This window comes from Lichenostomus cassidix, chromosome 2 (assembly GCF_008360975.1).
Source record: "Lichenostomus cassidix isolate B80296 chromosome 2, HeHo_3.0, whole genome shotgun sequence".
Taxonomy (NCBI): Eukaryota; Metazoa; Chordata; class Aves; order Passeriformes; family Meliphagidae; genus Lichenostomus; species Lichenostomus cassidix.
In genome coordinates this window covers 149,795,279-149,813,832 of record NC_139482.1, presented here as the reverse complement: position 1 = coordinate 149,813,832, position 18,554 = coordinate 149,795,279, and the positions used below count along the sequence as shown (strand labels likewise).

At 44.2% G+C, this 18,554-nt stretch overlaps 1 protein-coding gene across 10 annotated transcripts in view; it reads right to left on the bottom strand.

Annotated features, from left to right (window-relative positions):
• Positions 1-18,554, bottom strand: part of ADGRB1 (adhesion G protein-coupled receptor B1) — a 276,988-nt gene that overhangs the window by 22,379 nt on the left and 236,055 nt on the right. For 8 of the 10 annotated variants that reach the window (XM_085053675.1, XM_085053680.1, XM_085053673.1 and 5 more), the window contains 4 exons: positions 16,721-16,806; positions 11,074-11,172; positions 3,205-3,376; positions 1,988-2,083 (listed from right to left, as the gene is read on the bottom strand). In XM_085053675.1, coding sequence (XP_084909801.1) covers positions 1,988-2,083; positions 3,205-3,376; positions 11,074-11,172; positions 16,721-16,806 — 453 coding nt within the window. The remainder of the gene's footprint in view (positions 1-1,987; positions 2,084-3,204; positions 3,377-11,073; positions 11,173-16,720; positions 16,807-18,554) is intronic. The other 2 variants (XM_085053679.1, XM_085053682.1) reach the window with 1 other exon arrangement.

Sequence of the window (18,554 nt, the reverse complement as noted above, 5' to 3'; positions counted from 1 at the left end):
TTTTCTGAAGCTTTGAGCAGATAACATTTCAAAGAGGTGGATAAACTGAGTCACAGCGGGCTGTGAGCTTTCATGGAGTAATGGGGAAGCTGCAGACTGGCAAAAGGTAGAAGAGTTCACTGATTATTTCTGGTATCATTTCAGAAAGGCACTTCACGTGATTGTATTAATGTGATGAAATGAAATCCATTTGAATACTGAGAAGAATGTGGGGACAATCCCCATCCCCCTGGGATAAACACTTTGAGAGCCAGGAGTTTTTGAATTATCTCAACCTTCTTGATGGCAATTTCCCAGTAAATTATTTGGGATATCAAACAAATCTGAAAAGAACAGAAGAGAAAGAACACTGAACTAACATTCGAATGGGCAAATGGGATGACACAGAAAAATTTAATCTCATTTTCATGATAGCAGTTCCAGAAAAATGCAGCTGAACAGCCTGCACTAGTTCTGCTGATAAATAAATGAAAGATAGGTTTATATTTAATACCAGTCAACAAGATTTTGCGGGGAAAACAGTTCTACTCAGCTAAGCTCCTTTTCACTAGTTGGGCAGATTTGGAGATTAATGGGAAAGGTAACAGCAAAAACGCCATCCTGCAAAGCTTTGAATTTCTTTGGTGATTTTACAACAAAATAACATTGCACCCCTCTAAAAATATCAGTGAGGAGTCATCACTCACAGCCAGATTCCGCAGCTTTTTGTGCTGGAATGTGAGGAAAGTGATTGTAAGCTCCCTGCTCCTCCACACGCCCATCAGCAGCGCAGGAGGAAATGCAACATTGCTGAAAAGCTTGCAGCTGACGCAGAATTTTGCAAGGTGGCTGATAATGAATGGAAACGAGGAGTTGTACAGAGATACAAACCCCTGAGACTTGGGATGGCGACAACAGAATGACAAATACAGGATCCACATTTTTTTCAGGACGCCGAGAATCTGAAGGGGGTTATATAAATAACTTGAAGGCACGTGATTCACAGAGGGAGAATAAAAAAAGCTCTGGGTGTTAACTTATGGAGGAGAAGATTGAGACTGGATGTGATTATGGTGTCTATTACTGAAGAGGGAAAAACACCAGGCATGCAAGGGCCTTTCTAATTACCCACAATTAGGCAGAGCGAGAACCTGTCTGAAAATGAGAAGACTCCGCATTTAGATGAGAAATGAGGCACCTGTTTTTAGCAAACACCACCGAGGTGTGGTGGAATTAAACCTCTCCTGGTGTCTTGACTCCAAGACTGTGCTGTTTGAAATGAGGCTTTGCACAAACTGCTCAGCACGGGAGTGACTGGAAAGAAAACATCACTGGGTTGTGCTGTAGCTCTAATATTAACCAGAGGCTTTTGGAAGTTGTTCAAATCCTCTGATTCTCCTGATATCTTTACCTCAACCTCCGAAATTAAATGTTTCTTGTATCAACTACATCATAACAGTGAAGCAGATGCAGGACAAAGCCCCACAGCTTATTCTTTCACTGTTTGTAAAGGACTTACACAACAGGACCATGATTTACAGAGCTTAAATTGTATTCCCAGTGAAGCAAAGTGTGCTTTTGAAGGAAACAAATCCCTTTGAGACAACATCTTTATGATAATAACCCCACAGACTGTGATTAAAATAGTATTAAACTACTACCTCCTAGCTCCAGCCAGGACAAGGCAGTGTGATGGGGATGAAAAAGAATGGATGACCTGGGAGGTTTATTTTGATTTTGGCTCTTTATTTTTCTGGGAAAGAAAGGATCTCACCAAGGTGTCTGCAACACCTGGTGTGTAAGTTTGCAAACCTTAAAATTACGATGCAACCCCGCAGATTTGTGTGAAAAAGTCTGTTCAAAGGGTTATGTTTGCTCAAGAAACAGTTTAGAGGAAATAAGAACGGTGATTTCAGGATCTGTGATGGACAGAGCCCTGAGCTTATCAGTTATGAGTTAAAAATTCCCACAAATCCCCTAATGACAGAGGAGGTGGGAGTTTTCCTACCATTAGCTGAGCATGTCCATTCTGAAATGACCCCCCTGAGTCTCCATTCCCTTCTTCCTGACGATCCACAACCCTGCATTTCACAGCATCCTGGACCTGCAGCAACAGATTGGCAAAGGTCAGGGGCACACAGGGCAAACCACATTAAATTCTGCTGAAATAAAGAATAAAACCAGTCCTTGTTCGATCAAAAGAACACAGACCCTGCTTTGGCAGCATCCAAGCATTTCTTTCACATGGTTTATGTGTTACATATTTCACACACTGAAGAGCAACTCAAAGGTTTTCCAGCAGTCCTGGGTCACTGCATAGGTTGCTTTTATTTGCTTGATTTATATAGTCAGGAATAAAAATGTCCTTTATTTTACAGCTTGCAATATGTTTACAATGGATGCTCTTGCATTAATCATTGTATTGGTGTCTACAAAGTCTGATTATGATGCTGTAATAAAAATCTGGTCCCAAACTCGCTGAAATAATTGGAAAAAAACCAATCCCAGTGACTGCAATGGGAGTTAAATGCAGGCTCATATTCATAATACAATTAGTGGAAGGAGTCTCAGCCAAGCCAGTGGTGTAATTCCATTGATTTCATTGGCCTGACATAAGAAATTAATCTGTTTTACTTAATTTAAAGGAACTGTAAGAAGATAAAATGTGTATTGAAAAAAAAAGCACCTTCCTGTCTCTGTTATTAATAGTCTCTCTACTCAGTAGGACGAAAAGAATAAAAGAAACATAAAAGATTCGTCCTTTTCTTCCCTGATATAATTCACCATTTTAAATCTCCACAGGGAGGCTGAAGAGAATTTCCTCAATTTCCCTGCCTGATTATTGCTGGCTATACTTCCTAGCTGGAACATCAAGGTGTTAATACCAGCACAGATTTCATCCTGTAAATCTCAGTTTATCTTTAATGCAAATGACTTCTTTAATGTTGCCTTTTTGGAGGTGGGATACAACATCCTGAAAATGTGAATTTTGATGCTAAACAAGCAAAGCCTGATGAGTTATCCCAGACTGCCCACCAAATTCCACTCTGATTTACACTTCCTTCCCTCCGACTGAAAATGTCACGGTCATTTCTGTGGTCATCATCTCCCCAAAGGCAAAACTTTGTAGAGTTAGAGAAGTTATCAGGCTGGTTGGACTTTCTGAGGTGACTTTTTATGGGAAATACGCTGATTTTATAAAAGATAACGACTCGTCCCTCTCACCTCCCTCCTGAGGATGCAATGGACCATGACGATGACAAATCCCTCCAAGGAGTCAAAGACGGCAAAGAGGATCTGGAAAAGCGCCGAGCGCCGGTCGGTGATTGCCAGGACTGCAGACATCCAGGTGAGAGCCAGCAGGGGCAAAACCACACAGGAGCTCCACAGGGATGCCCTGCCGAGGGAGAGGGAAAGAGAGCTCAGCTCCACCTCACCCACTTCCAGGTGGGATTTTAATCCACCCTCCTAAACCCACAAGATTTCTCCAGCCAACATCTCCTCGTGGAGATGTTTCCTGAGCTCTCTCCCAGAGAAGCAAGAAGAGGTTTTCACACTCATACTACCCAACCAGGAGGGACAACTTCCCCATGGTGCAGTCATGCAGAAAACTGGAGGTGGGGAGGAAGGATGCAGATCCCTCCCTCCCCCTTCCACGCCCTTCCCACTCCTCCCCTAATCCACCACCGTGGTTTTCCCAAGGGAAGGAGACAAAATACAATCACTGCAGGTTGCCAGGGGAAGGGGAACAGTTGCAGCAGAGACTGGTCTGTCACGATGGCTGTTGGTACTCGGGTCACAGACACTTGGACTTCCACAGCACATGGAAGACACCAACACTGGGACGTGTCACGCTTTCGAGTGACTAAAACGGACAAGTGAAGAGCTGATGTGCAGACTGTAATATCTGTATTGCTGCTTTACTCTGCAGCTGATGGTCCCTATGACACTGAGAACCAAAAGCTGACCTAATTTCCCTGTGGTCAAAAAATTTTCTGCTGTCTTGTGCAATATCCCCAGCTGATGCTTTGAAAAAAAATGCTTTTTTGTTCCGTATTTGATGATAATTGTAAGAAACTTTATTCTTGGGTGGACATTAACTTGAGATTCAAGCCACATCTCCATTCACAAGACAGAAAACTGGACAAAGCAGTTTTCTGTGATGCAAGTGCTGCCCCAGGAATCTCCACTTTAGCTGTGAATGATGGCCTTGCAAATGGGAAAGCAGCTCTTTTCCCAGGGACTCGTTAGGCATCCATCTCTCCAACAAAAAAAAGATCCCAAACAATTTTAACAGCTGACTAGGGAGATTTCAAGCTGTCACTCATCCTTTATATTTGGCAGCACTGGTGCACCAAGAATATGAGGAGAATTTCTCTGCAGGCTTTTCCTTAACAAACCACAAATTGAATAACAAGTGGAGCTACAAGAAAACCTCCAAAATACAAACAAATACAGGCAAGACAAGAAATTACAGGACAGATACCATGACACATGTTTTGCAGTACTTACATGGGACCTGCTTACCATTTTCTGATCTATGATCAAAGGTTTAATGTTTACTTGCTGGTTATCTCACAGACCTCTGAGAGTTTTATCTGAACAAAGCTGGAGATTGCATACAGGTTTGGGCAGCAGGAAAGAACACCCTGGCTTCGTTAAGAGCTTTTCAAGGATTGTAACATCAGTTCTGCAATGACCACACACTGAAGTGACAGTTTATTTTTATAGGCAGAATGAGACTCTGATTGCAAATATTCCCACAACCTGTCCACGCTCGGATGTGCTCCTTAGTGGTACAATTAAGGAATGTAATTTACCTAAGGGAGTAGGGAAATGGAATTTTTTTTTAAATAGAACAAGCATTATGAGACCTCCATGTAAGGTAAAGGCCATGACATAATGTGATATCTTGCAATTTTACAGAGCATGGCAAACACTGTTCTTTAGTGCCCAATATGAGCTATCATTTCAAAGTATAATTAAAAAATACCCAAAAAACTAGCAGACGGGCCTCAACCAAACAACTCCTAAACAGAAATTACTTATTCCAATTCTCTGTAATCTGCCTCATTATACTGAAATCTCTCTTTGCTGTCATTTGTGGTGGTGCATTCATAAATCTGGCTAAGCAGCAAGCGTGGGGGAAAAAAGTCAGAAAGGCAGAAAAGCTGAATGGAAAGACAAGATTTGGTTGATAAGGAACCTCTCTAGATGTGTCTTCCATGCAAGTATCAGCAAACACAACATGGCTTGGTAGATGAAGTAATTCCAGCAGCAAGGGGAAACCATCAAATTCAATAAAAGCTGCTGGAAAAGGTCCATACCAGACAACTCTGCTTCCTGGAATTATCTGGTCTTCCAGAACACTCTTGGGACACACATTATGGGGACATTACTGCCACCAGTGTGCAACAGGAAACCTGGCAACCACACCTGAGAATGGATCTCAACCAAACATCTAAACCTGGGTGGGTTTTCCATTCCTGAAAAGAGCTGCAAACTCATAAAGACAATGATCTGGATCTGGATCCAAGATTTAGGTGTGGATTTGGGGCTTTAAGTGATGCCATTGAGAAGGTGAAGTATATGTAAATTATGTTTGTCTTCAGTAAATGGTCAGATTTGAATCCACTGGCTTCAAAGCCTGTTTTCAGAAGGGATTGAGTCAATTTCCAACCAGATGATGAAAACATCACCTGTCCTTCCAGCTCAGCTGATGACCAAGCATTCAGCTGGAGCAAATCAGGATTTTCCCAAGCTGTGACTTACACCAGCTAAGAGTTCTGCTCTCTTTGTGATTGATCTTCCAGCTCTCAACAAAATTCATCCCTTACAAACGTGATGGAAATGCTGCTTGCCACTTAAATACATCATCTTTATTCTCAGGCAGCAGGTGGCAACAGGTCACAGGAAATGGAACTTACTCCAATTTCACCTGCAGGGCTCTGCTTAGATTTTTGAAATATTAAATTCCGAAATTAAAGCTCTGTTGAAGAATTCGGGTAAAGACTGAAATTTCAGACAAAAACTCATGGGAAGATAAATGGGTTTTGTTTGAGACTACCCTTAATTCTACTTGCTGTGAGCTGATTTCATAGCAGGACTCATACTTCTGCCACCTTTCCACCTGTCCCCTTTTTTAGGAGGTCCAGTGAACCCTTAAAAGATTCCAGAATAACTTACAGGACCTAAGAAGTATCACATTAGGGTGTTTATCACGTGATGTGATCAAAAATTTTGATTTCTTATAGTATGACATTGGAACCACATAACAGCTTTTCCTCATGGATTAGCTGTGATTAATAAATCCATGGTTTATATTGCTTGGGACAAGGCAATAAGGTTCTCCCAATCCTCCTTTTCTCCAGGATAAACAATCCCAGCTCCCTCAGCCACTCCTAATTCCTAATGGAATCTAGCATGGGAAACACTCAGCCTTATGAAAGCACACAGCAGACCCTGCCCTGGCATCAAGGTTTTGGCCAAAAGGACAAAATCCAGCTGTGGTTTTGCACTTTTATGCAGCTGGCAGCACTGAGAGTCTTTATCTTTGCGAAAGAAGCAGAATAAAGGGATTCCACTTAGAGGAGAGCGATGGAAAGAGCAAAAAGAATGGGTTTGGAGATAAAGATCTGCATGAAGAAAGATGAAGAGTCCTGCACCCTGAGAAGAGGTGAGTGCAGGGGGACACACAGGACATGCCAATAAAGATGTAAAGGGCCATTAGAAAGGGCAAAGTAATCAATGCTTTTCATTACTCAACCCTGACAGAGCTGCAGCAACGTAAATTAAAGAAGCAGCAGAAGGAAAAATCACTTTATAATTCAGAAACAGCTCCTGGAGAGGAGCTCTGAAAAGGGAATTGGTCGCTGGACTCAACACATAATGGATGGATGGCTCCTTACACACCAGCGGTTCTGCTGCAGGAAAATCACAGTACAGGGATGTGCTTTATTTATTCTCTCGTGCTTTACTGCTCCTCTGACTTGTATTCACAGAATTATAGAATCATGGAACGGTTTGGGCTGGAAGAGACCTTAAAAATCATCTAATTCCACCCCACTGCCATGGGCAGGGACACTTTTCACTGGACCAGGTTGCTCAGAGCTCCATCCAACCTGGCCTTAAACACTTCTTCAACACTTAAACAACATTCCTCCTAAAAGCAAGAATGTTGTCCCAATTTTAGGAACACTTTTAGAGGAAATCCCTTTAACTTAATGCCCAGATAACCAAGATAGGAAACCTGTAAGCAGAAAAGAGGGGGAGCTCTGCTTGCTCTTCCCATGCACAGGCAAAAAAGAAACACCTGCTGTGAGTTTTATTTGCCCCAAAAGATGATTCCTCTCTCAGCTGCTGCAATATAAATCCTACAGTTAGGGGGGAACAGGAAATCAAATGCCTCTAAATTGCCCTGAGCAACCTGATCTTGTGGAAAGTGTTCCTGTTCATGGTGGGGAGGTTGGAATGAGATGAAGTTTAGGGTCCCTTTCAACCCAAACCATTCTGGGATGATTTTATGACAATGAGACAGGCAGGTGATGAGGCAGCCATGATTAGACTGCTTCATTATTCACTTTTAATTCATGTTCTCTGCCAGCCAGGCAAGGGCTTGCAGGATCCAGGTATTATCCCCAGGGAAGGATATGGTTTCAAATTCCTTGAGCCATGAGGACAACACTCTCCTGAGGAACAGTCTCCTTCCTAAAACCAGCCATGTATGGAAGCATTGACTCACATTAGTGCTGGAACTACAATACTGTCAGAAAATCTGACATCTAAGAGTCCCTAAAAGGATACTGAGCCAAGAAAAAGGGTGAAACCCTCAGATAGGAGATTTGACATGCGAATTCCTATGGATTTAAGAGGGATGATGGTGAGAAGGGTCACAAAGACTGCCTGACTTTGCCTCTTGGGTGGGGTGTCTGGAAAAATACACTGTTTTAGTCTTGGGCCAGTCTCTTCCCATTGGTCAGAGCCTGAAAGTCCAGATTTCCATTGAGCTGCCTGGCAGGAATTCATAAAATCATGGAATGGTTTGGGCTGGAAGAGACCTTAAGGATCATATAGTTCCAACATCCTGTCATGGGCAAGGACACCTTCTACTAGATTAGGTTGCTCAGAGCTCTGTCCAACCTGGCCTTGGGCACTTCCAGGGATGGGACATCAACATCCATCCATCCATCTATCTATCTATCTATCTATCTATCTATCTATCCATCCCATCCATCCATCTATCCCATCCATCTCATCCATCCATCCATCCATCCATCCATCCATCTATCTATCTATCTATCTATCCATCCCATCCATCCATCTATCCCATCCATCCCATCCATCCATCTATCCCATCCATCCCATCCATCCATCTATCCCATCCATCTCATCCATCCATCTCATCCATCCATCTCATCCATCCATCCCATCCAACCATCCATCCATCCCTCAGTATTCCCTGGTATCTGCAGTGGATTCCCTCATTCACAGCAAGTACTAAAAAATGCCAAGCCCCAGACACATTCTCCACCTCAGATAAAATAATTACATAATTTTCACAAGTAGCAAAGACAATTTAATTATAAGGCAACACCTCAGACGCTGAGGGAGCCCTACAGGCAGCAATAAACAGAAGGAAATGTGGGAACAGAGGTCTTCCAATGGCAAAGCTTGCCCAGCATCTCCTTCAGCACAGCAAAAAGGGAAGGACTTTTGTAACCCATACCTGTCAAGTCCAGCTAACCCCTAACAGGTCACAGACATCCAGTGCTTTCCATTTATTATTCCCAAGTCAAGAAATCGCACAATTTCCAGAACTTATTTTTCCACTTCTGTCACTTTCCTCTGCCATCAGTTCACCCAGTTTTCTCTCCCTTACACATCCCCTTCTCTGACCACAGATTTTACCACAAAGATTTCCAAAAGCCAAGAAAAATGGACTAAAGGATCTATTTCTAATTCCCTGCTATCCCAGAAAACTTCTGGAAGGGAAGCTGGGGAGGGCGTGAGCAACCCCAGGAGGAACGAGGCAAGAACACCCTTGATATGCTCTCCACCCAACAACTATGGCTAATTCCAGGTCAGAGAGGAGCCAGGAACCTTCATGACATTTAATCCACATTTCAAGACTCCAAAACTGAATAACAAAGCTGCTCCAAGTTCTGGGAGGATGGAGCTCAGCAGAAGGGTGGCAGTGGCATGAAGCATAATCAGCACATTGCCTTTTTGGCAACCTCATTTACAATAAATTCAGAGGAGGAAAACCAGGAACAGCTCAGCTGCAGGATGAAGTGGATGACAAGGGGAAAATGAGTGAATTTTTATTCCTCAGTAGAATTTGTATTCCTCAGTGTTCCCTTTGCAAGGGTAAGAGCATGGGACACTTCAGGACAAGCAACAGAATTGATACTGGACCCTGTCATCTGAGGTATCCAACCTGCTGGGAAACAAAACATTAAAAAACCCTCTTACAAGGGCCCTCCAATTTCTATCAATCCACTTAAATTAGAGAAATAGGATGAATAGGAGATCTGGCTTTCATATCCCCTTTTTTTTTCTGATTTGGAGATGAATCAGAATTTTTGATTTATCACAGACCAATGTCAGACACTACTGGAGAGCAACCTGAGACTGTTTAACTTTTAAAATTAATTTACTATGAACAGAAAGCCTCTCCTATTTAAGAGTCTAATTTATTAATAGTAAATCTTCTGCTGGTTTAACATTCCTCTGCAGTTACAGGAATCCAAAAAGCAGTGACCTGCTCATTCCAGACTCTGTTACACGTGTCTGGACTGATTCCATCTCCACATCTCAGCTGGGCACTGTTGCAAAAGGTGAGTAAACGACCTTAGCAATGAAAAATAAATCAGATTTTGTTCACTTTTTCATTTCACTGAGAAAACCACAGAATCATAGAATGGTTTGCCTTAGAAGGGACCTTAAAGAACATCTCATTCCAGCCCCCTGTGATGAGCAGAGACACCTTCCAGGTGCTCTTGGTTTTTGATTTCCTTTTATCTTCCTACATTTTGAAATCTGGCACTCAGCTGCCTGTTTCAGTTTAGATTAATTAAAGGTAGGAATTTTCAAACTGCAAATGATCTGAGACTGTTTCCTTCACACATTTTGCATGTATTAATTTAGACATCAAAACCGAAGTGTAGCATCACTGGGATGTGATACAGATAATAAAATTTCCAAAAGGGAAGGAAGAAAGACAAACCTTCCCTCATCGTTCTCCCTCCAACCTTAACCTTTGGGAAAAAAGCCAACTACATAAATAGCAACAATTTCTCCAGCAGAACAAAGCTCTGGCATTATTATTTTATTTTTTTTTAACTAACTCCAGTGGCATCTAAGAGGAGATTTAACAGCATTTGACTTTTGTAACTCAGAGGTATGAAACGCTTTAAGATTTTGAGAATTAATTCCAAGTGCTTTCAGGGGTCCAAAAGAGGCAGTCAACACTTATCAAATCAGACCTGCAGGCCTACGAGGTATTAAACTTAACTTTAGCATTTTATAAGAGGAGAAAAAAACCCACTTATAACTGATTCACCAACTCACTCAAACCACACTCAGTGCTCTGGAGGAAAACACTCAAGCAGGTGCTTAAGTGGTTGACAAAGCTGGATTTTCAATCCCTGTCTACCACCAGAATTACTGGGAATCACACCTTTAAGTCTGGAACTCCAAAAATGGGGCATTAAACAAATAGCTTGCAACAAATGCAGAGTCCCTTTGTCTTCCATGGGCTGCTCACATGCTTAAATCTGAAATCTAGGCATGTCAAAAAGCGCTTTTCAGGATTCAGCCCATCAGCTCTGGGGTGTTGCAGGAACCCTGTGCTACTCATGGCCCACAGAATGAGGTCAGGGAGAGCTGGGGATGTCAGGGAGGTGGGCAGGGATATGGGGAGAGAAAACAAACACGGGCTGGTGAAGTGCAGGGAAATGGAAGAGGGAAATAAAAAAAAAAAAAAAGAACTGAAAAGCGGAAAATTAAAACAAAACTAAAAAAATCAAACGAACGAAAAAAAAAAAAGAAAGTGGAAAGAAAGAAAGAAAAGAAGTTGAAATTAGAGGAACTAACATGGCGTTACTGGTGGCTGTGGCCGAAACTTCAGCAGAAGAAACTACTCCACACTTGGAACATTTGAGCGTCATGCCGTAAAGGGGCACTGCCATCTGACTGCAATTAAAACCAAAAGACTGAAACAAAACAAAACACTTCGCTCATGAGCACAAACGTAGAAAGGAAAGGGAAAGAGAAGCCAAAAAGGAAGGAAGGAGAAAAGGGAACCAACCAACCATACCCAGTTCGGGAGGAGAAATGAAAGACAGGCAGGAATTAAAACTCTCTCATCTGTACCACTCCAGATGCAGGGAATGGGGGGAAATGGACAATTCAGAGACTTGCTGGTGCCACTGGAGAGGGTGGAACTGTGTTGGTGAATGTTTTGCCAGATTCAGGGTGTCTCTTTCTGGCACCCATGGAAGAGAAGCCAGTACTGCTCTCCCGGTCTCCACCTCCTTCTTTTTGTTTGGGTTTTTTGGTTTTGGTTTGGTTTTTCTGTTTTGTTGTTGTTTTTTTTTTTTTTTTTTGAGAAATTGATCTTTTCCCTCCTGGCCTTTTTGCTCCAAAACAAAAAAGGTGGCAGGGTTGTGCAGTAGAAGGCAAGAAGTAGGGCTGTGGGGGCTGAGCCTGCTTATCTTCTGTCCTAAAGCAATGCAAGGAATAAGTCACTTATTTTCTCTCATTGGGAGCTGATGAGACCAGGACAGAGGCCACTCTTTGGCTGCTTCATCCATGATGAAGGACATGCAAATGGCACTCTTTATGTCCTGGAAGTTAATCCTGGTGTTTCCTCAGACCACCAACCTGCCCTGAAAGGAACTGGACTGGCTGACTGCTTCTGAGACATCCCTTCTCTCAGATCCTGTTCTGGAGCTGAAAACATCTTTGGGATGAACCCTGAGAATTTTTCTGGATGGGGCCAACCACAGAACCAGCCCACTGTGAGGGGATCTGCTAAAGCCCATCCTGGGGATTTTTAGCAGCTGATGTGTGTGAATCCACTCACTCAGCTCTTCTCCAGCAGCCCAGAAGCCACATTAGCTTGGCACTGGCCCCGTTTCTTCCCAGAATTTACTGGTTGTGTGCACTCTCTGGTCTGCACAGACACAAACCCACACCAGATGTGGCTCAGAAAACAGGAAGGAGTCTGCAAAACATCCCCCAGACCTTCATGCAGAGCCTGATATCAGCAAAGACATGAAATCACTGCCAGAGGACAGCAGCTCTGCGATCCCTGGGGGATGCTGGGGATGCTGGTGAGGGATCTTTGCCCCAGCCAGGAGGGGTTTTATGGCCCTGACCTGCCTGGGAGAGAGATCAGGCAACTTCACATATCGTTTCTTAGCTCTCTGTTCAGTCTCACTGCAAAAAGACATCCTCAAGAGCACCAACACTGCAGCAGCAGTGGGCCCAGTGGCCCACTTTCAAGTGGCTATTGATTGGTCTTTTCATTAATTACAGTGACATAAGTCATCATTCCCGTCCAGAATAATGACCAAGGCATCCCTCAGAAGCTTTCAGACACAGAGGAAATTAGCTGCTGTGTCCACAGATAAATATCTTCCAGGAAGGATGGTGTAAATCCTGTGAGGACAATGGCTGAACCAAAGATCAAGTGGGTCTTGTGAGGCATTAAGTGCATGACCCTCAAAATAAAAAAAAAGAAAAAAAAAAAGAACAGCTTATCCCCAAATCTATAAGCCACAAAGAACAGATAAGCAGAGAGACAGAGAGAGGCAGAGATAGGCAGCAAAAAGAAAAAAAAGTAGATTGATTTGAGGAATTTGATGGAAAACTGTATCAGAAAAAACATGAATGACACTGAATCACAGAGAACTGGCCAAAAGACCACTGTAACACACAACTGTAGCTGCTGTTGGGTGTGTTTATGCAGAAAGCTGTAAGCAGTGGGCACAGATGTGGATACATTCATCTCCCAATTTGTTCTGGTTGGGGGCATGAGGTTGTTAATATATTGAATTTCCGTAGCAGGTTTAGATTGGCGCCTGTGCACATGAAAGGGTAGCTAATTAAATAATCACAGTGAATAATGCCTTCATTTAATTTAGCTTTTTCTGCTTCCTAAACATCCACAAACAGCTCATCTGGTGTGTTCACTGGAGCCTGGGCTTTGCTGCCTTTCACTGAGCAGTGCTTTGCACCAGCCACAGCCCAAGGAGCACTGCTTCCACCAGGAGCCATTCCCAGAGGAAGGGCAATCCCAATCCCTTCCTGTTTTAACGGGGTTTTTATTATCTTCCCAACCACTCTCTTCTCTCTGTGCTCTGACAATCCAGCTCTGTTCCACCCCATCAGAGATTATTTCACACAAGGTTTTGGGGTAAACTCTTCTTGAGTCGTTTCTGTGGTCAACAGAGAGATGAAAGGAAAGATCCTCCAAGGAAGCACAAAGCTCCTGTGTGTCCCCAGGAGTTGTAGAGGAAGCCCAGAGAGATTAAACTCAGCTGAAATCAGCCCTGGAGAATATCCCCTATGGTCTCATTCTTCCTCCCTGCCTGTGTGAGCACAAAAATGATGGCTGAATACTTTTAAAATTAATTTTAAAGGCCCCTGCCATTAAAACACTCATTTTTTTGGGAGCATTCCCTTCAACAAAGCTCAAACACTGCTGGTGGAGTTGGCCACCAACAGTCCGTTCTGCTGGGATGGTTTTCTCCCTTTTCTAGACAGGTTTTGGGACAGTTGTGGCTTTTCTCCAGCTCTCCAGGTAATCACACCCCATTCTCTCAGCCTGATTTTGTGATCTATCTGTAAAGTCACTGCCATTAGAAAATCCACATTTTCTGACAGATGTGACAACAATAACCACAGCAATTTCCACTGCTAAGCACAGGGCAAAACCTATTGTGTCTCAGGTATTATTTCATGGGAACTGTTGGTCCTGATGAATTTGTAACAACAAATCTGGAGTGTGTGCTGGGCTCCTCTTAATATCCAACAGCTCATTTTTTCCCTTATTTTTGCGGGTTTTTTCCACCCTTTTAAAAAATTGTTTTTGCAACACTGAACCATACTTCTTGCCTCTGCTAAAGGAAACACAACGTTTCTTTATCCCATCTCCTCAGATCCAAACATCTCCAAGGCCATTACTCGTTCTGATTTTCTTCAGATCTACCTTCCAACACAATTCCCAAGCCCAGGCCAGAAGCAGAGAACTAAAGGGAAAGGGGCACCAGGGCTCTCAGAAGTGCTCCCACACTCTCAGCAGGGGCACTTGGGAAGGGAAAACAAAACCACTGAGCACAGAGAAGGCTTAAAAAGTGCTGCACACACACACACGGACACGAAAGAAGGGAGGGGGAAAAAGAGAAAGGAAAGAAAAAAAACAAAGAACATCAGAAAAATGACTTTTTTCTTTTTTTTTTTTTTTTGCCTTGCAGGTTTCGTTTTTAAAGCCCAGCTCGGTGTGATCAATAACCAGCTGCTGTGTATTAAATAAGGTCATTCTGTGAGCAGTTTGGATTAGAGAGGGAGAGGCTGAGAGGCAGCGACTCACGGCTTTGCTAATCCAATAAACCATTTATTGCAGCGCTGACTTTCAAGTGCAATTATCCTGCTCCAGACCCTGCCTTGCAGCTTGGGCGCTCTCTTGAGTTCTCTCTTTGTCAAGAAGGCATCATCCAGAACGAAGCACTTGCTGGTTAGCAGCTGCTCAGAGCAATGCACCAAGGTCACTTCTTGGTGTGTTTTTCAACCCAGCAGCAGCTGACATTTCTGATCATCTGAATTTCCTCATTCTCATGGCCATGGCACTGCTCAGGCACCAAAATTCCCCTTTGCTGCACCCAGGCTTGGCCATGTCAACACTGCTGATAAACCATGAGCCTGAACAGATCCCTCTGTTTCCCCCAGAATTGATAAGGTTGGAAAAGATCTCCAAGATCAAGTCCAACCTTTGACTAAACACCTCCACAGCCACTCAACTCTATCACAAAGTGCCAGGTCCATTCATTTTTTGAGCACTTCCAGGGGTGGTGACTCCACCACTGCCCTGGGCAGCCTGTTCCAACGCTTGGTCATCCTTTCAGGGATGGAATTTTTCCTCATACCCAACCTGGACCTCGCCTGGTGCAACTTGAGGTCATTTCCCCTTGTGCTGTCACTTGTTACCTGGGAGAAGAGAGCAATCCCCACCTCCCCAGCTGCTATTTCAGGCAGCTGGAGAGAGTGATGATGTCTCACCTGAGCCTCCTTTTCTCCAGGCTAAGCCTCCCTCAGCTGCTCCTGGTTCTCCAGACCCTTCCCCAGCTCTGTTCCCTTCTCCAGCCCCTCAAAATCTTTCCTGTAGTGAGTAGTCCAAAACTGAGCACAGGATTTCAGGTGCTGCACAAGAGTTTGTTTTTATCTTCAGTTTTGCCCCCACCACTCAATTAAAAATCCCTTCCACCACAACTACTCCACAGTGCAGTGCCAGGAATATTGAACCTCATCTGTATTATCACCCCCTGTCCTCTGAGACCCAGTGGAGTCCCTTTCTCCCTCCACTTTTACAGACAGGATTCATCCATATATCCTGTATTTTCTCCACCAGCCCCCAAAGGTTTCACACTCTGCCTGTGGCCACCAGGACAGCTCTTGCTCTCCTCATTTCTGTGTAAACAACTCCTTTCAGAATACAGCTGTTTCCCACAGTGATAAATCAAATTCCAGTGGATAAATGGGAGCACAGATTCCTGCCTTTCCCAGCAGCAGGTAAGGACAGAGATTCTCTGACTGAAACAAGAAAGGCAGAGGAAAATAACACATCATCCCTGTGCATCTGATTTGACTCAGAGTGTCAGCCTGCCGTTCCTGTCCCTTGCTCAGAGCAGGGCACAGCTCAGGGATAAAATCTGAGCAGACTGCAGGCTTACAAACGAGGAGGAGAGGCTCTCATCCTGCTGGGGGTGTTGGCAATGGCAAAGTTTGGAAGTGACCCAAGAGAAAGTCCTGCTCAGGAGCTGCTGCCCCAGCCAAACCCCTGGGAGGTGCCATGGTGGAGAGAACTCTGGAATCAGCTCTTTAATTTATGCTCCAAAGGAAACCAGGTGACACAAATCCTCAGGATCTGGGAATGGAGGCTGTGGGGAAGATAAAGAACCTCAGGTGGCAGCAGAATTTTTTCCTGCAGCAGAGGTTCTTAACTCACCTCTCCTCAAGCATCCATCTGCTGCCCTGTTCTCTGCTAGACTTCCAAAACCCCTTCCCTTCCATCACACACCTCTGGTGTCCCCAGGACACCTGCCAGCCTTCAGACATGACCTCTCTGTCCCACAGCTCCTGCCACGTGCCACATTCTGAGTCTCTCTGCTCCAGCTGCTGTCTCTGGAGTTAGTGAGAAGAGTCACTTTGCTCTCCCTCCTTTTTGGGAGGATGCATCAGCCTGGGCTGAAACCATTTTGACAAAGAGATGAACTTTTATCCTTCCTCCAGGGCAGCACAGAGCTGCTCCTTGAATTTTGTGTCCCTGCTGCACTGAGTGACAAGGCAAACAGATTAAATCAAGTGTATTTTTTCCTTTGGTTTTGTTTAAATCTGGTTTTGCTATTTTTGTTTGCATCCCCAATCTCTTTTTGCAGCCCTTGCCTGGTTATTGATCACAACCTTGGGTATTTTTGGTTTTTGTTTTCACTCTTTACTTAGATGTATTGATAAGGCATACCCTGCCCGTTCCTTCAGTTTCTTATCTGTTATTCCATCTTTGGATACAAGTTTGTTAAAAACCAGAATGCCAATAACCATGTTCACCTGTCAAAAGAGAAACAACACACAGTTTTGTTCTCAAGTGGGTTAGGTCAGCCTAGGCAACACAGAAGGCTTTCTCCCAAAGCCAGGTCACACTTCTGCAGGCCACCACCCCTTGTGTCCCCTGTCCCCACTGTCCCCATTGTCCCCACTGTCCCCTCTGTCCCACCTCCCCTGGCCCTGCAGCAGTGACCTCAGGACAGCAGAATGCAGCTGGCAGCAGATCAGAGAGGTCAGGGAGTCATTAATGTTGGAAAAGACCTCCAAGATCATCAGGTCCAACCTTTCACCAGGTCTCCACAAAGCAGGACAGACTAAATTGCTCAGATTGCTGCAAGGCTGCTCGAAGCCAAACGTTGCTTGAGGTCCAGCAGGGCAAACTCCAGGCACAACAGCAATTTTTTTGACTAATCCAACCAGAAAGTGGCCAATACAGAGGAGAGCAGAGGGCTGACACTGGCTGCTTCCCAAAGTGCCTTCTGGAGTCTGTGCTGCCACAGCAGCAGCATTAAGAAAATGCAGACAACGTGTCATAGCTCTTTCCCAGTGAACCACCACTGCTGCTCTCCAAATGAGAGGTGGAGGAGCACTGGATCAAGCAGAAACATCAGCTGTCCTGCTGGAATACCTTGGGAGATTTTACAGAAGGCACAGCAGAGAGATTTCCCCAAAAAATCAGTGGGCAAGACAATTCCACGCAGCCTGTATTCCTCAGGGTGAGAGGAGGAATGTCTGTGTCAATCAGGTACAAAAACCCACAGTGAAATCCAGGCTGGACAGAGCTGAGACCCTGCAGAGTGATCCCAAACTCCTCCCAGTGCCTTTCCAACTGCTGCCAGCTGCATCTGCTTTACAAACCTCCTCCAAACCTCACCGACACCAGAGCACCACCCCTGCGTGGAGACACAGCACTGATGGTGGAAAAAAGTGACATTCTCCTGGTTTGGCTGTCAAAGGAACAGCTGGCGGTGGTAGAACCATGTGGTCGATGCTGTTGTGCATGTGGGGCTTGCAGGGAAATGTTTCAAGGCCAAATTCAGAGATAAATTTACAGGACTTTACGTGTTTGTGAGATTAAGAGACCCCTGAGGTGATCCTGAGAGTCACCAGGCTCTGCCTAAATTGCCTAAATCATCCTCAAATCAATGATCAATCTTTCTGCTGGTTTCACCAGCTTGCTGATGTGGAGTCCACAGCTGGGAATCCATGGAAAATATCAGAAATTACAGTTATTTCCGTGTGCATCAGCTGCTGGGTCAGTGGACAGCTGCAAGTCCATTTCTAAGGTTCACCACGGCATTGATTTAGAGAAACAACTTTGGCAAGTCAGGCACAGTGACACAGCCAAGGATCAGCAGGAAATCAAAGCCTGGTTATGAGCTTGGAAAGCACTTTGAAATCACTGATCCTTCACTGTGGAGGAGGCTGGTGAGTGCAAGGGAGACTTTTCCTTAAGGTGCAGCCAGGCAGGAGGAAGGATGGGGTTAAAGCGGGGCTGGATCCCTCCTAGGGCTGTTCAAAGTGTGTATCTTCATTCCTGTGGAGCAGGAGAGGTGACAAAGAGCAGTTCTGCACTGGTTTTAATCAATCAATCAATCAATCAATCAATAAATTCAGCACACTGATCTTCCTGATCAACATCCTGCCCTGATCCTGGCTCATTTCTAAGTCAGGGATACAACATGGATATTCTTCTAATAACTTGAAAAGTAGCTTTACTTTTTTATCTCTGAGATAATATCCAGAAGCAA